The sequence below is a fragment of the Lepidochelys kempii genome, chromosome 15 (genome assembly GCF_965140285.1).
Source record: "Lepidochelys kempii isolate rLepKem1 chromosome 15, rLepKem1.hap1, whole genome shotgun sequence".
NCBI classification, from domain to species: domain Eukaryota; kingdom Metazoa; phylum Chordata; order Testudines; family Cheloniidae; genus Lepidochelys; species Lepidochelys kempii.
In genome coordinates, this window is record NC_136394.1 from 21,648,356 (window position 1) to 21,672,587 (window position 24,232).

Genomic DNA, 24,232 nt, shown 5'->3' on the forward strand with positions numbered 1-24,232 from the left:
TGCAAGTAGGAAGAGTATGTAGCTCACACAATGTACTCTGTGGTGTTAACAAGAGGTAAGTAAAAACAAAGCAGTAGTGACAAAAAGCAAACAAGATTTGAATACACAAGCTAGATTCATCAAACAAGGTGGTGTTAGCTTGCAGAGTCACTGACGATAATTGTGCTTAATGTATTCCTCTTCTTTCCAATCATCATTTGGAAAGGCTAGAGTTACTGAAAGAAGAGGGAAATGTTTTTAAAGGAGGAAGTCTTAACTACAGAGGGGCACAAATGTTTTAATTTTGTGGAGTTAAGGAATTACACACTATTGTAAATGTTTAGCTAAATTTTACAGACGCAAAGTGGATGAAGCAATATCTTTTCTTGGACCAACTTCTATTGGTGAGATAGACAAGCTTCTGAGCTTACACAGATCTCTTCTGCAGGTCTGTGTAAGCTCAGAAGCTTGTCTATCTCCCCAACATAAGTTGATCCAATAAAAAAAAATTACCTCACATACCTGGTCTGTGACATCCTAGGACTGACAGCAACAACGCCGCATACAACAATGGAAAATAGCTAAATTTTAACACCCAAATCTCTAATTAGTACATTTACAGGTTTCATTACCAAATCTATGTTTATATCAATGAATGTTCCTGGCTAATTCATCAAAAAGTTTTCAATCCATCAGTGTCGCAGGAGGAAGATATATTTTAATACAATTTGCATGGCGGGTACTTCTGTATAGAGAAGCTATTAATAGAATACCTGTGAGGTAGCACAGCTCAGGAATGAGTACTGCAGGTCCTGGTATTCCTAGCCCTCTCCTCCTCTTCGGCTGACTGACCAAAACTGGTTGATTCAAGTCAGTGATTTCTTGGTTATATTGCTGTATAGAAATTACATAGTACACTTTAGTCAGATATCAAGTGCCTCTAGGAGACTAAATGATCACACTTTTTTCTAACATTCAACTGTTAACAAGTAGAGATACCAGTACGGTATCTTTAATTTCAAAACAAGCCAGATACTCAGGTCTATCTAAGGTTTTCTCCATAAAGTTACTTTCAGGGTGAACTATGTAATCCACATATTAAGGAGCAAGCCACATTTGGAAACACATTACCTAGTGTACTGATTGTGTATCAAATGCATAGACTGAGCACTTTTCCCAGACCTGCGCCCATTCAAGCAGACAGCAGAAGCTGTCTGTGCTTAAGATGGGTAGCCAGTAAAACAAAATTTAAAGTCACCAACAGCCAAGAACATACTAAGGTTCATGCTGACATATTAATGTATAAGCCCAAGTACACTAATATTCTTCCCTTCTCCAGCTTGTACAATATGAGACCAGTACTGCCTTACTGGTGAGACAGCACCCAAAGGCCCCAATAAAAATCAAGGTGACCTGTGGCCTCTCTTTGCATTCTACAGTTGCTGTTCAATCTCTCAACCAACCATAGAACCCAAATCTAGAAAGGGAATGTCTATGTTGTGCATGCTGACAGTAAACAAGCATCCTTTCTAGCCACTAAACCCTCTTGCACTCCCGGAAAACCTCAATATCAAAACGTTTCAGCCAGTCAGAAAGCATAATAAGGAAAAACTGCAGATTGTCCAGAGAAACAGACAAGCCAACAAAATGGCATCATGAATTCTTGAACCCTAAAAACAGACATCCTGCACTAGAATAGGTAAAAGTGTCATTCTACTCAAAAGTCAATACTACTGGTAAAAGATAGATAGGAAATGTCTTTTTGAAGGGTGAAAAGACCATTTTGCCCTTCCTGCCATTAAGAAAGAATAGTTACTTACTCTGCATTAATTCCAATTCTGGTGTGCACGTAGCCTTGTACCCCACTACACATGATTAGATTCTTTTGAATAGCAGTGTCTATTGGAGCTGTGCCTGCACCCAGATCCCCGTGTCCTGCACCCAAAAGCGCAGAGGGAGTAGTAGGCCCAACAGATGCTGAGATCCTTCACTAAAACAGAATCCAGCTATTAAAAGACTGTAAATAGGAAAATGAGGGTCGCTCATGGACTAGGAGTGGCCAACCCAATCCAAAGAACCACCAGTTACTGTTCCTTTGAGTGACTATCCATTTGTATTCTTCCACTTCTGATAGCTCACAAGCAGGGACTTCATAGCCAAGTTGTCAGTGGTCGGTCTGTTTTAACAATTGCAGGACAGCTCTGTCAATGTGAGATTCAAATCTGGAACCCTCTACTAAGAAGTAGTGCTGAACTCCAGGTAGCTGCGTTACATCTCAAGAATCAGAATGTCTCCTTGAGAAGCTACAGAGGCTCTTCTGGCCTCTGATAGAATGGGCTGTAATCTGCAGACTGGAATCTAAGTAAGTTAGTTCTAATAGTCAGACACCTATTTAGATAGCCTTTGGATGGATGTAAATTGACCCTTCACCTGTCAGCAAAAGCGAGAAATAGTCTGGGAGAGTTTAAGTCGTGGTCTACACTACACAAATAGGTCAGTGTACACATTAATCTGATCTACGCTACACTGATTATGTCAGTGTACACACTACAGCCTTGTCCTGCCCAACGTAAGCACCCTACTACACCGACATAACTCCACCTCCACGAGAGGCATAGGGCTTATGTCAATGTAGTTAGGGCAACACAGTCTATCTAAACAGCATGTTACTTACATGAGTTGTGTGGAGCTGTGAAATTGACAAAAAAGCTGAGCAGCTAGAGCCCAGCTGCACAGCCTGGAGGCTCCCCTCTCTCAGCTGGTCAATTGTTGCCCCCCACCCTCCTCCAGCTGGGAGGCAAGAAGCCCAGAGGGGCACAGCTGTGTACTTAGCGCCCTGGCTCTCAGTCCCCAACACTGCCACTTTTCAATGGGTGGAAGCGCTCATGGTGAGGATGTGCACCACTAACATAAGGAGGGTAGCATGGATATCAGCCACCGCAGTAACCACTGTGGTGGCAGTAAGTCAGCCTAACTTAGGTCAACTTAGGGCATGTCTACATATAGCCCTGAGGGTTTTGTCCTGTCCTGACAGCAGTGTGTGACAGTTAGCCTTGATTAGAGCAAGGTTTAGGAAAGAAAACTGGAAGATGGATCACTTGATTCAAGTGAAAGTCCAACAACTTTTTTTGGCAAAAATAGTGGGTGTGGTCTTGTCATTGTGAAATACCAAATACAGCAGAACCTCAGAGTTACAAACACTAGAGTTACAAACTGACCAGTAAACCACACACTTCATTTGGAACAGGAAGTACACAATCAGGCAGCAGCAAAGACACACACACAAAAAATACAGTACTGTGTTAAAACATGAACTATTAAAAAAATAAAGGGAAAGCATTTTTCTTCTGCATAGTAAAGTTTCAATGGTGTATTATATCAATGTTCAGTTGTAAACTTTTGAAAGAACCATGTTTTGTTCAATTACGAAAGTTTCAAAGTTACGAGCAACCTTCATTCCCGAGGTGTTTGTAACCGAGGTTTTACTGTATGGTGGAAACGCTCAGAGAGCTTGACTCTTTCCTACTAGTTGAGATGAAGTTACAGCTACTAAACAGACAGTCTTCATAGGCAGAGAGCAGATTGCTAGAAAGAGGTTCAATGAGGAGCCCTATCAAGCTTCTTAAAATCACACTAAGATCCCAGGAGGGTAAGGTCTCTGCTTGGAGGAAAGCTATGCAGGAGGCCCTTGAAGAACCTAGCAACTGTTGGGTGTGAGAAACCTATATGGCCTTCAATAGAAAGGTGATGATCTGACAGTGCTAAATGGGTTATTATGCAGCTGATGCAGATTCTGAAATGTTTTAGGGCTAACAAGCAATCAGTAGTCACTCTAGAGAGTTTTCAAAGGGAAGTAAATATTTTGTAGTATTTTTGCCCAGAGAACCTCTTCCATTTTGGTGCAAAAGTAACTCTAGTGAAGTCCTTCCTGCTAAAAAGCTGAAGTGTTCTGGACTTCAGTGGAAGATATTCTGTCTGGGATCATTAGCTAGATCTGGATGTAGGATCTGAGCCCATTCTGAATAAATTACACTGCGCTGAATTGGTAGTGCGAGATCAAACACTGTTGACAGATTCATCAAAACCAAATACCAGAACAGCTTTGACCACTCTGTCCTCCACTAGTAATAAGAGGACTCAGATGCAGGGAATAATGAGGCCAAGAGCTTAAGAGGGAGAGATGTCTCTTGGGATCGTACATCTCAGATACCTAGAAGCTTAGTGCCAGAAGAATCTCCACTTAATCAGATACTACACTGCTGTAGTGCCACATGCCCATACGTTAGTACTGAAAGAGGAAAAGATATGCTCCTCTGACAGCACCATTCTTGTTCAGTGACCAGCTAGTGCAGAAGCATCAGCTGGATTCAATCTGGGCCTTGAGCTGTCAGTTAGCTAAGGAGCAGGAGGTGGAGCAGATACATGGCAAGATTTCTGCTTTGATTTACCCAGTTCTGCAGAAAGAAATCTGTGTCTGCTGTAATCTTGAGAGTAGTGCTCTTTCCTACTATAGATACTTTTCCTAAGTCCTCTTCTACCCAGACTCAGTAGTCAGAGTGTGCAGCTTACTTCAGGAAGAAAAAGCACCCTGGTGCACCGGGTAAACCTGGAGCTTATCAGAGCACTCACTGAAATAGTCTGATCCAGTCTGGCAGTCTTCTTTCGCTCAGGTTCAGAGGCGGCCCTCATGGTGCATGCTAAGAGGAGTTTAAGGGCTTGTCTACACTTACCAGGGAATCGACGCATCGGCAGCCAATTTAGCGGGTTGAGCGAAGACCCGCTAAATCAACCGCAGATCGCTCTCCCGTTGACTCCTGTATTTCACCTGAATGAAAAGTGCAAGGGGAGTTGATGGAAGAGCGTCTCCCGTCAACATAGTGTACCATGGACCCCGCAGTAATTAGATCGAAGTATGTTGATTTCAGCTGTTATTCATGTAGCTGAAGTTGCTTAACTTAGATCCATCTCCCCCTGTAGTGTAGACAAGGCCTAAGATTAAGACAGAAGTCTTCTGCTTTATGTTGCTCTTTGTATAAAAGGACACTTATCTGCAGTGTGTGTTTCACTGAGTAAGAGGCATTTTAAAAGAGTGTCCATCACTGACAAAGTCGTCGCCTTAAAGGAGAAACAATATAAATCCTGGAGACTTACATTCTGCCATCCCAGAGCAGCTATGGTATGGGAAAAACTTTGAATAAATTATAGAGCGTGGGTATTTATTTTTTACGTAATGGACATAAAAACTACCCTATCATGAACAATACTAATGACTACACTAACTTCAATAACTAGATAGAATTAGAACTTGCACAGTGTACAGAGAAGTGGACAGTGCTGCTGTTTGATCTTGTTGCCACAGGTATTAAGAAGGAGCTGAGGTATAGCTGGGCCTGCTCCGCTCTTGGGTGGAAAGGGACACAGGGATGTCCACAGCGCAGGCAGAGACTCAATGGATACTGCTATTAAAAAAAAATTCACACTCACACATATTGGCATCAGGAGTGGAAGGGGACAGAATTAACTTGAAAACCCCAAACCTCTTGTTTGAAAATTTTGTACCTACTAGTTAAAAGTATTACCTTTGATTACTATAGCAAAGAATTTACCAAAAAACACTTAAGTTGGTTTACTTTGTGCATTTGACAGCACCTTCTGTCTGATCAGTTTCAATATATTCCTGTGTAGTCAAGTTAGACTTGCTGAAAAAAAGACGTTAAGCTGTGGAGCAGAAAAAAAAAAAAATCCTTAAAAAAGTTTAACAGGATTTTTAAAACACTTCATGGCATGCTATTCAAAATGTAGGTGAGCCAGAATTTTTTGGAATTATTTTTAAAAACAGATATATAGTTGATATTATCCCTTTAGTAATCCTAGAAAAAGGAACATATTTAGTGGATTTTTACAATAGTTGCAATTGTTAACAATGACCATAGGTGTATGACTCAAGATACTTCTAAAAATCTGGACAACTAGAAATCACTTTGAAGCATGGTTATGTAAACATCTGAAAGTAAAAAAAAAAGTACCATGCATAGTCTTCTGATACAACGCTAATTAATTAGTAATAGCTATCCACAGATGATGCTCTGAAGTCCAACAAAATCTAGTAAGGAGAATGAAAATGACATTTTTAGTTATAATTTCATACCATTTTGTAGTAGTCTACAAAGCTGATTGCAGAACCGTCTGCTTTCTTAAAGGTGCATTTTGGATTGGAATCCCAGTCAATATCATCAACTCTGTATGTTTTGTTGTTATACCTGAATAAAAATTTTTAAAAATCTTTTGATCTTGTCTTACATGTAGATAGTAATAGTTTATTCACAGGTGCATGGAAACGGGCCAGGGAGGACTGAGAGAAATGCAGAAAATTACAGAAAATATCCAGTAATCTAAAATTTTAATAGAAATTTTGTTACTTTATTGCTGATAATAAAACTTCCATGTTCAGATTACAATTGATACACTTTAGCTTCAAATGCAGTTTATGTTAGAATACACTGAGAATTGATTTTAAGTATGTCAGGAAGCAGACTGGTATATATACAGTTAATTTCATATACTATCAACTTGGTTTAGCCATTAATTTGAGCAGGGGACTAAGAGCTTTTTTAGCTTCATGCCTTCTGTTAGCCACTTGTTCCCTGCAAAACATGTAACGCCCCAGAAAAGTCTCAAAAAGAAGACAAGGGAAAGAGAAGTAGACTCAACATAAGGGAGCCTGCATCTACCAAGATGATACGACGTCTCATCTTGGATCACTAAGAGTTCTCTTTTGCCACAGTAAGGCCTAAAACCAGCTTAAATTGGTAAGGCTGGGTTGAACATTTGAGGAGTGTTTATATTACATGATTTTTACATGTAAAACATTGTTTAGCTATCAGCTACAATACTAATGGAATTAGAACTGTTCCAGTATCAGTAGATCAGTGCCAAGAATAAGCCTAGAATTTTTTTTAAATGCTTAAAATTTATTTTATCTGCAAAGAGGAAAGAGACACATTCTTAAAATATGAATATAAACCAGCTGTTTGAAAAATCTAGCCCTAAGAGCCCAGCAAAACTTCCACTGTAAACAGATACACATTGCACCTGCTATAGTTAAGATCAGCTTGTGAAAATCCCAAAATAATTTCTAAAATATCAGGTTTTCAAGGTATTTAGGCACCTAAAGATACCGATAGGTGCCTACGGGATTTTCAAAAGCACCCAAGCAAGTTAGATGCCTGAAAATCCCATTAGGCATTTATCTGCATCTCTAGGCACCTAAATATCTTTGAAATAGTCTGTGCTTCAGTTACAAAACAGCATTAATGGTCACATTATTTAAAAATAATCACTATCATCTTACTTTGTAAGAACAATTAGCCCTATCAGTTCCTTAGCACAAGTTTCTCTAAATCTTTGTTCTTCAACCTGCTTATACAGGTTGTACATAAAATCCCACACAGTTTCACTGCGGAGAACTTTATGGCTCACATCTGTACACAACATGATGTTTGTCTCATACTGGAGAATAGAAGTAGCGAAGCCTGGCCAAATCATCAACCTGTTGGAAAAGAACAGAATATTTTATAACACAAATTGGCTTTTCATATATCTAAGAGTGCTACCAATTTGTTCTATAGATTTTAATGATGATCAAGTTTACCTTCATTAGTTTTACAGAACCACAAATTGAAGATTTTTATTAAGTTAAAAATGTCAAACAGCCATTTGTTTTAATTTAAATACTGCCTTATGGCATCTGCAACTCCAATATTGCAGTGTCAAGGTACAAGAAACTCACCAAAGCTAATTCATTCTGAAGTGGAAAAGTAAATGGTGGAGAGATTTAGAATTCACTTTAACATTATCAACTAAGGAATTTAATAATATCAACTAAGGAATTTAATAAAGGCACGCTTTAACATCAGCAGTCCTGTAAAATACCTCTATCCTTTAATTATTATTTCTTTACATCTCTCCCACAATCTGGAAAAGTCATAAAGTCACAAAAACTTCAGATTCCTTAGCCTTTCTGTATCTTGTTCATCTCTAGAGAATGTTTTATGTAGCTATCTGATCTATTTAAGATGCAAGATTGTTAGTTTGGCAATGCAGCAATATAAGCTGCACTGAAAGGACAACCTCAAGATCTAGCCGTAAGACTACAAAATCACCTAATGAAAGTAACCTGAAAATAGAGGTCTTAAATATCACTACTTTGTACACAAGTCTACAAGACACTATTTGCTTATATTAGAATGTTACATTTTTTGCTGCCTATGTAGCAGATGGTAAGAAAATACTCATAGGGGCTCGATTTCAGCTGAAAATAAGCCTTAGAAATAGATGAGAGATTTCGTGTTTTACTCAGCTGCTTAAGTAGAACTCACAAGGATGGATCTAGATCAATTCAGATTTTATAGTTACCCCCATAGTTAGAAGAAACTGAAAGTTAGGTATATGAGAGGTCTGAACACAAAACTATACAAGTCAAAAAAAAAAAGTGTTTTAATACATGATAAATCATTGAAGTAATAGCAAAAGATCATTTCTCCCTTGCAAGACCTGTAAACTCATTTTCCAACCTGTGATTGGGGATGCTGATTGGGTCATTTGGATTGTAATAATTACGTCCAATTTGCTGCAAGTTCATTATTTTCAAAAGCCTAAAAAGAAGTTGGGAAAGAATAAGTAATTGGCAAATAATAGCACTATTTAGTTTATCAAAACATCCAAAATACTGTAGGCCTACATTTAGAGCTACATGCTTTGCTTTTGCTATATTAAGCTAGAACAAAGATGCTGATGTAGAGTTTTGTTTCAATGTGACCTTTAAATAAATGCTTACAGTTTGTTTCAGTATTACTTAATCTTTCAGTTCTTGTAGTAAAACTAATTAAGAACACGTCCCCCTATCGTGGACTGAGTCACATGCCTCCTGACAACAGTCTCAGCAGGTTCCCCCCCTTTCAGATGAAGGCACCAAAATGAGCAGAAAGACCAGATCACAAACAGAAACATACCAGTTTCAGAGGCCCTATACTGCCATCCAGGCCTTTAAGAATAAGCTAATGCCCCCAGCAGAACAGAAATTGTTTGCAGAGCTCCCACCCAGGACTCTGTTAACATCAAAGGCTACTTGTTATTCTTGAATATAGAAGCAACCTATTTCAAAGTGGTACGCCAACAGATATATCTAATCACTTGCCAAACTGTAGCTGTTTATGATTAGTATCCATATTGGATAGCTGACAAGTATTTTCTTTTGGCCACCATAGAGAAGGAAAAAAAAAATGTAATATTTGCCATGAGACTAGCAGTTAAAGCCCCCCCCATTCCCAAAGATTAAACCCAAACTTTTCAATTAGCTTCCTGTAAGAAAGATAAGAATTGTAAAATAAAAAGCTAACCTTCTAAAAATAATGTTGTAAAACTGCAAGCATGTAGGTGAAGTAGGTGGTAGCTCATTGGTCAAGGTGATAGTAATCTTGACATTCTCTCCATTTCGGGTCTGACTGAACACTTCAGTAAGCTAAGAAAGGGAGTATATACTCAAGTTGAGTTATGCAAACATAAGCTATGACTAAATTTTTCAAAGCAGTCTAGAAAATGTAGCCTTATATGCCATTAATTTTTATGCTTAAACCCCCTAGGACTGCTTTGTAAGTCTCGGCCTAGTAATATTATGGTCAGACTAACCCTAAATCCTCACAGTAAAGCTAGAAGTAATCAGTCTGCCATGAGTACACCTTGATGGGTCAGAACACCCTTCCTGTTTTGCTTCCTTCCACCTGATTCTACACTTCCCCATCCATCTTGCTCCAGACTTAGAGCAGGATTTAACCTACAGCCTCCTTTTAGTGAGGAGAAGAAACACTTCTGTACAGTAACTGTGGTACTTGAGATGTATTGTGCACATACATATTTCACTTTTGATGTGTGTGCATTCAAGCCAGTACTGTTGGAGGTGCATATCCTCATTCCTTGAATTAAGGATATAACATACAGACTTCAACCTGCTTTGCAAACACTGCAGGTATAGACTGGCATTCAGCGTCACATATGTACAGGATGTCACATGTAATCAAGCAACCCACGTTCTGACTGTTGACAAATGAGACTGGAGACTAGCATACAGGGAGAAGAGGGAATAAAATCTCTCCTGAGGAAAATAAGTGGTTGCAGTTATCAAGTTGTGAAAAGCACTGATGAATTCAATTCTCTGCCCAAGTATCAATATGGATTTGTCCCTTTTTATTTTCTGATCCAAGTGATTGAAAAGACACCGGATCTGACAAGTATTCCCTGTGAATTGCTGGCAGAAGCAGCCACAGATTAACCAAAAAGAAAAGGAGTACTTGTGGCACCTTAGAGACTAACAGTCTCTAAGGTGCCACAAGTACTCCTTTTCTTTTTGCAAATACAGATTAACATGGCTGTTACTCTGAAACAGATTAACCAGTCGCCCAGATAAGGGAATTCCTGGATGCTCACACTCCTTAGATAAGCTGCTAGTACTGCCACACACTTAATGAAAACCTGAGGTGCTAATAGCAGCTCAAACAGTAAATGTGTATATAGGTAATTATATTTCCCCACACACACACACACACTATAAATATAAGGAATTTTCTGTGGCAGGGTAGAATGGCCACATGAAAATAAGTGTCCTGCAGATTGACAGCAGTGTACCTGTCATTCAGGTTGAGGGAAGGAACACCAGGGACACCATCCCAAACTTTTTTTTATTAAGATGTTCAGGTCTGTCAGATGTAGGATGGGCCTTAACCCCTTTTTATTTTTGAAGTCACAAGAATAAAACACTTGTCCCCTGGTGTTGTGGAAGGGTGGCACCTTGGTAGCACCAAGACTGAAGAGCCTGCACTTCTTGAAACAATGCAATCTGGTGAAGTTCCTGAATAGAAACGGTGAAGGGCGGAGACTGAAATTGTGTGGTATATCCCAATTCCACATCTAGAATCCAGTGATTTCAGGTGATGGTATTTCAGACATTGCAGAAATGGGTTTTAAACAACTGAAACTCTGTTCCTGAGGAGGCAGTCAAATCTACTGTTTAAGAGACTGCTGCGGGTGAGAGACTGTTGAGGCAGGAACAGGTAACTACCTCCGACTTGGGAATTTATGCCTTTTCCTTCCTTGCCTGTTCAGGCTGCCTTGGTGCATAAGAGATTGATTGGGGGTGTATGTACTTCCATTCAAAAGGAAGCAGTATAGGCATCAACTTTACTACCAAATACATTAGGGTTGCACAAGAGTCCTTAAGAGTGTGCAAGGCCTTGTCTGTCTTACTACAAATAATGTTGTCTCCCTCAAGGTGAAGGTTCTCAGTAACTGTCTCCACTTCCTTAGGGATACCAAAGGTGTTCACCACAATGATCTTCTCGTTACAACGGCTGTGACCACAGATCAAGCTGCTTTCTCTGGTCCATCGAGAGCTGACTGAAGAGATGTTCTGGAGACAAGCTAGCCCTTGGCCACAACAGACTTGAGTTCTTCAATTAGCTCCTCAGAGTTTCAGTGAATAGCGAGAGCACCCCACTTAATAAAATCGTATTTTACAACAATCTTCACATACAAACTCACTGTCATGTAAATTTCTCCCAAGCAAGCCCAGTTTTTTCCCCTTCATCCTTGGGAGTAGATTTTTGCTCACCCTGCTTTGTCCACTACTGGATGCCATTATTACCAGAGACCCCAGCATCGGAAAAGAATTGTTTGAATTCTTGTGCCAGAACCAGATAGCAATGGTCAGCCTTATTCAGGGTGGGTGCTATAGAGGCAAGAGTTTGCCATAGCATGTTGATGGGATCTTACAGCCCTTTATATATAGGGTGCCTCACTTGGCCAGGGACAGCAGAGTGTAAGGAGTCCAAGACTCTATACCGCTTTCCTGAATGTCCTCCAGAGATAGCTCTAATGCTGTAGCTGCTCTCCTCATCAATTCTTGGAATGCTTTGTAGTCCACAGATAGGGATGGACTAGAATCAGCCCAACTACCTCAGCCGCTGAGGATGATGATAAATGCAGCTGCATCTTGTGCTGGTCATCTTCTAGCTCCTCCTCAGGCTGTACCTTGGAAACTGGAGGCTGTGAGGCATTGCTGAGGTTGTTCTGGAGGGACCGTAAAATGTCCCAGGGTGCCCAATAACACCAAGGTAGGTTGGTCGGCCTACGTCACTGGAGGTCAGCAGGGTGGACTCCCTGGAATGAGATCTATGCCCAGAGTGTTAGAACTCCACCCTGGAATCCCATCCAGGAATTATGGGAGATGAGTGTCTTTTGCCCAAGTATGGTAATGGAGATTCCTCCCTGCTCCTGGCTGACTCAGAAGATGAAAATGAATAATCTTCTGGTGAAAGCAGGGTGGTACCAGATAGAGTAGCTAGAGGAATAACCTCAGAAGATTTCTCCCATACTGGGTGGCTCATGCACCAAAGTCTGTACCAGAACTCCTGACTACCACCCACCAAGCTGAGAAAAAAAAGCAACTGAGAGTCAGGGTGTCATCAAGTCCTTAGCTGTCCTACCTGCCTGTGGCATCAACAGTACTGAGAGAAATCATCAATAATGACAGGGACAGTAACAAACAAGTAATTAAAGGCATAGTCAGTACCAGTTCTTCAGTGCCAGTAAAAGCGGAGATTATTCTCTCTGCCAGACTAGACAAAACTGAAATATTGGCATCATCATGGCTGTACTGAGCCAAGAGGTGGCAGTACCCAGATGGCTTAGAAGAAGGTGGCTTGGTGCGGAGTGTAGATAAGTTTTTTGCTTATTACCAGAAGCCCAGGCTTGTAGGCTGGACAGACACCAGAACAGACAGTCAGTCAGTCTTAAGACTTCAAGATGCTCTTTTTGTTCAGTACCTTCAAACTTCTAAAGGCACTAGAGGTCAGAAGAGGAGTTTTGATTCAACTCCATTATCTCCGTGCAGAAATATAGGATTATTTGGGCCTGAAGAATTTGGGTGTGGGCTAGTATGATTTGAGTTTCATTAGCCCATCAAGTTCCCATACTTCAAGTCAAATAATTAACTCTTGGAAACTCAACCTAATTAAAAGCTACATATTTTATAGCAATCCTACTCATACTTCATTGAGTTTCACCCCAAAAAGACAGGTTTCAGAGTAGCAGCCGTGTTAGTCTGTATCCACAAAAAGAAAAGGAGTACTTGTGGCACCTTAGAGACTAACCAATTTATCTGAGCATAAGCTTTTGTGAGCTACAGATGAAGTGAACTGTAGCTCACAAAAGCTTATGCTCAAATAAATTGGTTAGTCTCTAAGGTGCCACAAGTACTCCTTTTCTTTTTACCCCAAACAGAATGAAAGTACTATACAAGAATAAAACTCAAATAGAATGTAGCACCATGTCATACACACACCTTATTTTCTAGTTTTTTTGGTAAGAATAATATTGTTCCATCAAATGCATGTGTCCTCCCAATTAGTTCTTCATGCTGAAAGAGTAAAGCTGAGCGAAGACGCCGAGCTTCCATTTGAGGTTTATAGTCAATATGGTATTGATATAAAGCCCACTGTGGACGAGACGTCAACCGAAAATGGTTTGTACTTAATCTTATTGTGGTACCTGAAGTACCTAAAATGACAAAAATAGCTAGTTATAAAATTAAGTTTTTCCAATTTACATTTCAACAACTTTTAAATAATGAACCACCCACCCCAAAATTTAATTGTTAAACTTTTTTTAAACCCTTTGGAGCAACGCCAGTTTTTTCTACTACTTCTCCCCCATCTTTTACGGCATTCCTAATACAATGAAGTCCTGGTCCCTGATTTGGCCTTCTAGGTGCTACTGAAATATAAATAATCCTAGTTTAACAACTGTTGAGACAAAGCCAATGGAAAATAGTACACTATATTTCTATGAGCATATTTTACATTTGAAATCACAATATAATTTTAACTTGCCTGTTTTTGACTCTTTAACGTGTTCTATGGCTTGCCGAGTATTTACCCCGAGGTCATAGAAATCTCGGCGACGTCCACCCCTATCTGCTAATGACAGTTCCTGAAAACCAACTGAAATATCATGTCCTGGAATTTTGGGGAGAGGGGAAATTAATAAATTAATATAAATCATGATAAAATTAACCAAACCACTACAATGTGAAATACAAACAACAGAATGCTGAGGATGCTAAGAACTGAACCCTTGAACAGAAGAAGCCAGAGCAGTTGCCATAGCACAATCAATCTGAAGAAGCCTCAAGGTTGCTTCAACTCTCAGAACAACATCATTATAAAAATATCTGTAGGTATTTGAAATGTATTTTACAACTCTAAAAGTGCTGTAGGCTAAGGATTAGACTGAGACAGTTGTTACACTGAGTTCAATTCGCAATGACGAGAGCTGGATATACTTTAAAACTAATTTTCACCACATTCCTTATTCTAATTTGGGATTTAGTACTATTCGTTAAAACTTAATTTCAATTATGAAATATGCCAAATTTCGACCTAGGTTCTCAGATATTTTTCCTGTAATCTATTGCATTTCAACAAAATTTTTAAGGGAAAAAAAATTACTTGTAACTTGAGTTTTCAAATGATGTTGTCTGCACTCATACTAGACACTCAAAACTCCTTTGGAGAAATATGGCAACATGGATTGAAATTGCTCTATTATTTTCCCAAGATTTAAGACTTACTAGTCATTCTATTACAGGTGTCTGGGGCCCCGTGAACGGAGGCAGATCCATTCTACTATTATTAAGAACTGTTCTCTCTTGTGTGTAATTGCCTGAAGGCTCATGGTTCTGTGATTAGATTGGCTGTCCTTCCAGGTCCATATGCAGTATCTACATGGAGCCAATGTGTTGTCACTTTCTTTCTATATGCAGCAAAACAAACCCACTTTGTGTAGTACTAGTATGCCTTAAGATCTCCTGGGAATGAGCCTATATCTGGAACCTAAAGAGCATGAACCTCTTTGAGCAGGGATATCAAAGTGGCAACATCAAACTATTTGGGGGGCATATATAGAGATTAAATGCTCGAATTCTTCTCAGTGTTAAGAGTGTTAACTCTTAATTCAGTGACACTTTAAAAGAATTTCAATCTAATTTGTGTAGTTATTACAACTATAGTTGCATGTGCAAGCTGTCAAAGAGAAGAAACTGTAGTAGTTCTAGAAGTGTGTTGCATCATTTCTACCTTCCACAACCAAGCAACGCTGAAAGCAAGCCATATGGTAACTAGTGCATTTAAAAACATAATAGCCACATACTACCTTCTTGTGTAAGCCTCCCAACTGTTTCTATCAGATCTGTCAATCAAGGATTGAGATGGAGTACAGTATCAAGTGCCAGTCCTCTTCGGAGTAAATTTTTTGCCGATCTTAAAGGGTAACTTAAAGAGGGCCAAATGGTGGGGTGTTTTAACTGACTGTTTTGGCACCACAATTTGGCTCCAATAGGAAGCAAGAGTTCAACCAAGAGGGGCACCTCATTCCAATCCTTGCTGTGATTGACATGCTTGCAGCTACAGAGACAACACAGGCAACCCAGAGCCTCTTCGGAGGCTGTGGCCCTCAGCTACAATCTGTTTTGCTTCCGTCTTTGCATGACTTATAAAACATTCCAGGAGAGAGACAAACTGTCCCTTATTAATATAGGGACAAATGTTTGTCAACATCATGATTTTTGTGATAAAAATGTGATTGGATTTTCCAAGTATGGTCTTTTTCATTCCAACCAGCCTATTACTGAATAAGCTAGTGCAAAGGGAACATGCTGTCATATTTTTTAAAAATACCAATTTGGATCTATGCATATCCAGCCAAGTAGAACAGTAATCTGTTTTTAAAGTCGAAACTATGAGTTATGAAACTGTTTTAAGATATTTTAATTAAATTACTATAACACTGCTTTGGATTTAAGATGCGAGTTTTCCATTTCCCCTCCCCCTCCCAACACACAGTATGTGATAAACAACCAGCCTTAGTCAGAAAAGTCATCTCACCAGTACTGTTAGATACAGGACAAATTTAAGCTGTAATGCTGCTAACAAGCATAACTTCCTTCCTAATTAGTAAAGAGTTTCTTGCAGGCCTCTAAAGAATACTTAAACCTAATCCTAAAGCAGTGGCTCTCAACTTTTCCAGATTACTATACCATTTCAGGAGTCTGATTTGTCTTGCGTACCCCAAGTCTCACCTCACTTAAAAACTACTTGCTTACAAAATCAGACCTAAAAATACAAAAGTGACACAGCACACTATTACTGAAAAATTGCTTACTTTCTCATTTTTACCATACAATTATAAAATAAATCAATTGGAATATAAATAGTGTACTACATATCAGTGTGTATTGTATAAAGCAGTATGTAAAAGTCATATGAAATTTTAGTTTGAACTGACATTGCTAGTGCTTTTTATGTAGCCTGTTGCTAAACTAGCCAAATACCTAGGTGAGTTGATGTACCCCCTGGAAGACCTCTGTATACCCCCAGAGGTACCGAACCCCTACTTGAGAACCACTGGCCTAAAGAATCCAGTCAAGCCTACCTATTGTTGGACGAGAAAAATAAATGCAGGAAAACACCTGAGATCACAAGATGATTGAATCAGGCCTTCATTAATGGAAAGGGCCACATACTTCTCTAGATCCTGCTACAGGCTGGGGACTGACTGGCTAAGCAGCAGTTCTGCATAAAAGGACCTGGGGATTAAAATGGACAAGAAGCTGGATGAGAGTCAGCAGCGTGCCCTCACTGCCAAGAGGGTCGACAGCACATTGAGCTGCGTTAGTAGGAGCACTGCCAGCAGATCAAGGGAAGTGATCATTCCCCTCTATTCGGCACTGGTGAGGCCACACCTGGAGTACTGTATCCAGTTTTGGTCCCCCCACTACAAAAGGGATGTGGACAAATTGGAGAGAGTCCAGCGGAGGGCAACAAAAATGATTAGGGGGCTGGGGCACATGACTTACGAGGAGAGGCTGAGGGAACTGGGATTATTTAGTCTGCAGACGAGAAGAGCAAGTGGGAATTTGATAGCAGCCTCCAACTACTTGAAGGGGAGTTCCAAAGAGGATGGAGACAGGCTGTTCTCAGTGGTGGCAGATGACAGAACAAGAAGCAATGGTCTCAAAACGCAGTGGGGGAGGTCTAGGTTGGATATTAGGAAAAACTATTTCACTAGGAGGGTGGTGAAGCACTGGAATGGGTTACCTAGGGAGGTGGTTGAATCTCCATCCTTAGAGGTTTTTAAGGCCCAGCTTGACAAAGCCTTGGCTGGGATGATTTAGTTGGTGTTGGTCCTGCTCTGAGCAGGGGATTGGACTAGATGACATCCTGAGGTCTCTTCCAACCCTAATATTCTGTAAAATAGGCAGAGGGATTAGATCATAAAGAGCTCATTATCCACATATTTAAAAATACACCCCAAGCAGTCTTGCTTCCAAGAAGTTATGAGGGACAGATATTGAAGTGATTTCCACTTGTCTATCAGATGAGGAAAAGGGGGCAGTTTCTGCTTCCACCAGCATGCTCTTTTTCATAACCCTTCTTCAAAAGCATTCATCAAATCATCTTTCAAATGTATCCAAGTAAAGAAAACGCTCCCATTGAAGATAAGGTGGCCTGTTGGTGATGAGAATTTGAAAAGTCTCCTTACATATCTGACACTTCCTCTAACCATACTGCCCACTAATGCCAGACTCCCAAGGATTCATAAGAATAAGAAGGATGTTGGGAGCATGGGCATATTTAGGCTGAATAAGAAGTCAGCTGTGAATTTTAAGAATCTATTCTGACAAGGTTTAACAGCATGTTCTTTAATAGAACTGTGCATGTGTAAGAAATTGTAGAGTAATCATGTTTACTGTTTGCGCGGCTATAACAAAGATGCAGAACAATCATGTTGATGAGGAAAATAAAAGTAGCCACGCAGCTAGAAGAAACTGGTTTGAACTAACGACTCACGGGGAGGAGAATTAGCATGGAAATGAGAGACCAATACATAATAAGAAAAGAACCAAAAATTATAAATAACCTATGGTAAGCTGAATTGGCCAACACAGGAAGTGACCGTGATGAGATCATCCTGAGTTTCCCACTGTTACTGAATGTTTTGCCATACAGATTTGTTAGGCCAATATGCTGAATAAGTGAATCTCAGTCCAACAGTGGACCTACAGAAGAATTAAGGTACTAGACAGGCTTGAGGGAGAAGTTCTGCACTGAAGGGGAATCAATTTCTCCAGTACCAGGAGATATCTTAAAACCTCCAAAACATGAATTACTGATGGAGAAAAAGAGGAAAATGAAACAATTTGGATACAATCCAAAGACTTGATTGCAAAGAACAGAGAGACATTGTCTACGGCCTCTCTCAACACAGACTTCACTAGATCCAAGTTACTTAAGCTTTTTAGATCTCTTGAAAGAACTGTTCAAATCCACAAGGGGGTCTGTGTATGGCGCCAATACTCACTTTCCAGGTGATTATGAACTTGCAGCACTGTAAACACATGCATCTCAGGAGCCGAGAACAGCACAGGACACTCTTAGAGACCATCAGGGCAGAGATGGTCTTTTCTTTGTACAGCACCCACCACAATGGGACCCCATTGGGGCCCTTGGCTACTATCCTAATGTAAGTATTTACTAAGACAGTCAATTAATGGCAGTTAACGCATGCGATTAACTCAAAACAAATTATCACTTTATTTTTAACAAGTTTTAATTGCACACCTCTGGAGACAGAACTCGGCAGCAACTGGGTGGGGAGGGAAGCACCAAGTACAGCAGCGAGCAGGAGGCAGCGGGGATATGAGACTCCATAATATCCAGACCAGAAGGGCAGATTACTGAAATGCCTCCCAATTCATCTGAGCTGGTCTCGCACCCCATCCCCTGCTGATTTGTTTTACAGATGGGGAGGCATAAGGGTAATCACCAGCAGCCACAAGGATGCAAAGCAGGGAAAGGGTGTTTTGGAGCTACTGCCTCAGGACCCCACCCCCTGAATGACTCCATCAGTTCCCCCTCCCCCACTGCACTAATTGATCATGACCATATGCCACAGTCTGTGGGCAATTTGGGAGAGCTGGTTAAAAACCTGCTGGGGGAGAGAGGAGGCCAGGCCCCCCCTCGAACCATCCCCTCCCCGCTAGGCAGGTCCAGCCTTAGGAATGGGTAAGGGGGCCACCACCCAGGGTGTTACGCTCATGGGGGGCCACTGCATGCCTCTAGGGCAGGGGTGCCCCTTCCCCTGCTGTCTTGCTCCTTCCTCCCCCCCCCACTCATGGAGCCACCCCGACCAAGCTGCTCCAGACAGATTAAAACTGCGATTAATTGTGACTTTTTTAAAATCTTGTGATTAATCATGATTAATTTTTTTAATTGTTTGACAGCCCTAGTATTTACTAATAATTCAGGATAGAAAAAATGGAACAGGTAAAACAAGTTACGTAAATATATTCCATTTCCTAATCTCAAGAAATTCCAGTCTGCTTGTTTAACATCAATCCTCAACCGGCAAAACCAATGAAAACCATGTGCTCTGAAAAACAGCTTCTTATACAGAGCTTTCAATCTGCACCATTTGCCAAAAAAGCGAAGGGATACACTCAGGACTATTAATTCTATTACAGCAAGGACAACTAGAGCCTGGCTGTAGAATAAGCAGAACCCAATGGCAGGATGGATTTGATTTAAAATCATGGTTTAAATCACTAGTCAGGAAGACTATTTAATCATGGTTTTCTACATAAAAGTGCATTCTTGTTGGTTGTTACAACCTTAATACATATTCTTCACAACTCAGAGATAGATGTAAGTTTCATTTTTAGAAAGTACACACACTATACATTTTAAACAGTGATTTATTTTGAAAACTTTTCAGATTAGTTTTACAGCTATATCAGAAAACGAATGATTGGTTGGTTGGTTATTTCATTTACCAAAGGTAATTTAAACAGACAGTTCACCTCCCAATGACTTCAGAAATATCTCCAATTCAACAGGTTAACCATTAATATTTGGAGGTTTTTCTTGCCATGCTGTATTAGGAGAACATCACTAGACAGACATTTAAATTGTTTTATTTAACTAAAAACAAACAACATTACATATTTTGCATTTTTATCTTCAACAGCAAACATACACTTGTTTTGTTAAAATATTACATGTCCTTCACTTCTCACATGTATCTCCAGACTTCTTCTCCTTGTCCAGATCTAGTCCGCCCCCAACAATCTTCTATTCACTGAACTTTTTGAAACTTTTCTCTTTTAGAGAGAGATAAGGGATTGACTCTGTGTCCACAAATTTGCAGAGGGACAATAGAGTTGAGATCTATTATTTCTCACTTCTATATATTTATTTTAAAACATTTTTGCTGTTAACAAGCATGTTACCTCTGGAGACACAAACCCCCAGTTTGAGAATTGCAAAACTAAGCATTTCTGATGGTATGTTCTAGACGAGGGGTCAGCAACCTATGGCATGCGTGCCAAAGATGGCATGCGAGCCAATTTTTAATTGCACGCTGCTCCCTGCCAAGTCCCAGCCACGGGCCCTGCTCAGCCCATTGCTGAACCCAGGCCGGGACCCCAATAGGCAGCAGCATGCCGTTAAAAATCCTGCCCGCCCTGGTCCGCTCTTCTCTGCGCCCCCTGCCGGCTGCTGCTGCAGGGCAGGCAAGCTTCCCCCCTCCCCTGCCTCTTCCCCCAGCGTGCTGCATTCCTGCCCCTCCTCCTCTCCCTCCCTGCCACCGATAAGCTGATGGCCCTTGAGTGGGAGGGGGAGAAGCAGAGCAGCAGCGCACTCGCTGCTCCGGGGAGGAGGCGGAGACGAGGTGGCGACAGGGCCTTGGGGAAAGGGGGGTGGAATTAGGATATATCCCCTCCAGCCCCCTGTCGTGAGCCACTCTGGGCAGGGAGCTGGGAGCACCCCCACGACCCCAACCCACACCCCCAGCCGCCTGCCCTGAGCTCTGCACCCCCACACACACACCAGCCCCCTGCCCTGCACCCCCCCACGACCACAGCCCTGACTCCAGTACCCCCCCACACATACCCCCAGCCCTCTGCCCTGACTCCTGCACCCCCACACATACCCAGCCCCCTCACACCTCATGTCCTGACTCTTGCACCCCTTACATTCGCACCCCCACCCTGAGCACCAAATGGGAGCTCCTGCACCCCACACACCAAATGGGAGCTGCCCAGGTAAGCACTCCACACCCAAACCCCAACCCTTAGCCCCCTCCCTTATTCTAGCTCCTGGCCAGACTGTACACCCCAACCCCCAGCCTGCTCCTTCACCCCCAACCCTGTGCTCAGTGCACTCCCACCCTCAGCTCAGTGCAGAGAGAGAGAGGAAGAAAATGGGCTAGAACCAGGGAGAAGGTAGGTACCCAGTCTATGTGTGCAGGACCAGGATCCCAGACCGGCAGCGGGCTGAACAGGGCCGGCAGCCGGAACCCTGGCTGGCAGAGGCCGGCAGACTGAACCCCAGAGCGGCAGTGGGCTGAGCCGCTCAGCCCACTGCCAGTCTGGGGTCCCAGCCACCAGCCCCGCTCAGCCCACTGCTAGTCTGGGGTTCTGGCTGCCAGCCCCTTGCCAGCCAGGGTCCCGGCCGCAGGCCCCGCTCAGCCTGCCGGTGGCATAAGATCAGCAGTTTAATTTAATTTTAAATGAAAACTCTTAAACATTTTGAAAACCTTGTTTACTTTACATACGACAACAGTTTAGTTATATAATATATAGACTTATAGAAAGAGACCTTCTAAAAAACATTAAAATGTATTACTGGCACGCGAAACCTTAAAGTGAATAAATGAAGACTCGGCACACCACTTCTGAAAGGTTGCCGACCCCTGTTCTAGACTGAGCACTGAGTCCCATTGGATAGATAGAAAGATTAACCTAAATAATCTATAAAGAAGACTTTGGAACCCCATAAGATTCGGTCCCTAATCCATGAACTACTGGAACTCATTTACAAAACTTTTCTTAAGTATTACATGAATATATTGTCTCATATTATAGAATTAGAATTTATAATCCCTATTCCATGATGAAATATCTTTGAGCTATAATGTATCTTTAGATAGGTTGTTTTCCCAAAAAAGCATTTTATCAAAAAAAACCTATTTAAATTTAAAAAAAAATATTTTTTTTAAATTATTGATTTTTATCCACCCTGCCCAATGGTAAGCTTTGCTTTATTTATTTAGCTCCATCAAAGTTCAGGCAGTTTGAGGAATAACGTGCCATTATGAGACCACATCAGAAAAAAAGTCAGTATTTCAGATTTAACTAGTTTTCGAAGGGAAAAAAATCAGAAATGCCATCTTCAATATATACTTAATTATCTTAGTTAAATCATTAAGACTTCTAAATACTTGTTCCATAGACAATAAGCATCACTTCCCCGTCCCCCATCTTACCTTGTGGAACGTTAGGAGCTCCTCTTTGTCGTCCACGGCCAATAAATTCTCCCTCTGATGGCGGATGTTGGGGTTGAGGTTGCAAAGGTCTAGGTTGCACATAGCTAGGTGGCTGCTGACCCTGCAAAGTCCACTACACTTAGGAACAGCACTCACTGATATCACCAAAAAAACCTGTACTATCAAATGAAGTCACTGGAGGGTGTACTGCATAGCCAAGTTCCTATGACAGTTATTTAATATAGGGGGAAAATGAACTGCCTATAGGTTAGGCTAATATTTAATACAGAGTGACATAAGTTGCCAAAAAGTTATTCAGTAAAGTTACTCATTCAGTTTGGAAGCCAGCAGTACTGAAACGCACCCTCCCCGCCTTAAAACAGTGTGATTATTCTGCATGTAGCAGTGCTGAATCTATCACTGGTTAATTGAAGCTGGCTTAAAGCTGCTCTCCACCACATCCTCTATATTTAAAAAAAGCTCCTGTAATTATTGCAATCTGAGGAACATGAAATACAACTCCTCGTCCCACAAGATACTACAGAAAATACCACAAAAACTACAGAAAAAAAGGCAGCTGACTTTGCAGAGAGGAAGCCTGTTACACCTAACACATTTTAGAACGCATATATATTTTAGGTTTCAGAGGAACAGCCGTGTTAGTCTGTATTCGCAGGAAGCAACATCTTTTGTGTTCCATATATTGCTGAATACAGCACTCAATCTCAGGCATCTGAGGGAGCCTGTGTGTTCTTATGGAAAGTAATTCCTATCTATGAAGGCACAATGGCCATTAGCAAGTCATTGACACCTACACCCACAAAGCTTTAGAGGAATATACCAGCTTTACTGTGGCAGTGCATTTGTTTATCAGTCATGTGAGGCAAAAAGGTTTGATTTGAAATGAAGCCCTTGATACATATACAACTACATGGGAAGCAGACAACTCTGAATTTTAATCTTTCAAAATGTAGATGTGCTGGATCTGAAAAATGAACACTCACAAAAGCTGCTCCTACAGGAGGTACAGCAATTTGCAGGCCACGAGCTCTTCCTCTCGCTCTAGCTCTAGCTCTTCCAGTCATTTTCTTTTCTAAGAGAAACCAGCTACAAGTTACATGACACAATCCTAGTGAAAAAAACTGACAGTATAATTTTTAGCAGAGGTTTTTTTGTTTTGTGGTCTCTTGTTCAGTATAAGAGAAAGATTAATCTAGCTATATTAGCCCAGCCATAGTGTTCTAGAGCCCAGTTTACACTAATTTTTTTGGTTAAGATTTCTGCTGCTGCCAGCAAGGGGATCACTACTTAAGGTGACAGTAGCTGCCAGAATTCTCAGTAGTGGGCTGTACAGCTGTGCTCTGATACAATCCTACAAACATTTAAACACATGTAACTTTAGCAACATGACGCAACTGAAATCACTACAACTAAGTCTAATTAAGTGTCTGAACATTAGGCACCCAGGGCTTCAAATAGTGACAGTCATCCAGTCCCCTGTAGCAATGATTTTTTTTTTTTTTTTGGGCCACAAAAAGTTATGGTTTAGGCAACCGTGATGACAGCTTCTGCAAACTACTCCCATACATAATAAAAAAAACTGTTAGAGAATATTTTAAAACTGTGCCAAAAAGTTAAACAAAGCACTTCTGAGCAAAACTGAAATTGGCAAGGTTGAGTAAGGAATATAGTGGACATTGCACAGAATTTTGACTGGTTTCTCAAACAGGTCCAACTTCTCCCAAGAGTGACCTACCGCTAAGTCCCCTCCCCCCAGCCTCTCCTTCCCCAGCCGTAGCAGCCCCCTCCCCACCCACAGTAC

General features: G+C 41.0%; 1 protein-coding gene across 2 annotated transcripts in view; it reads right to left on the reverse strand.

The window, feature by feature from the left end:
* PIWIL1 (piwi like RNA-mediated gene silencing 1) overlaps positions 1-23,495 on the reverse strand; it is a 46,771-nt gene extending 23,276 nt beyond the window's left edge. The window contains exons 1-11 of one of the 2 annotated variants that reach the window (XM_073312371.1): positions 23,424-23,495; positions 22,974-23,008; positions 22,411-22,499; positions 16,080-16,085; positions 13,920-14,045; positions 13,373-13,587; positions 9,378-9,499; positions 8,553-8,633; positions 7,331-7,528; positions 6,128-6,239; positions 753-873 (exon numbers count right to left, since the gene is read on the reverse strand). In XM_073312371.1, the coding sequence (XP_073168472.1) occupies positions 753-873; positions 6,128-6,239; positions 7,331-7,528; positions 8,553-8,633; positions 9,378-9,499; positions 13,373-13,587; positions 13,920-14,045; positions 16,080-16,085; positions 22,411-22,499; positions 22,974-23,008; positions 23,424-23,495 (1,177 nt within the window). Of the gene's footprint in view, positions 1-752; positions 874-6,127; positions 6,240-7,330; positions 7,529-8,552; positions 8,634-9,377; positions 9,500-13,372; positions 13,588-13,919; positions 14,046-16,079; positions 16,086-22,410; positions 22,532-22,973; positions 23,009-23,414 lie in introns of both variants that reach the window. The other variant, XM_073312372.1, reaches the window with a different exon arrangement.
* Positions 23,496-24,232: the final 737 nt, after the last annotated feature.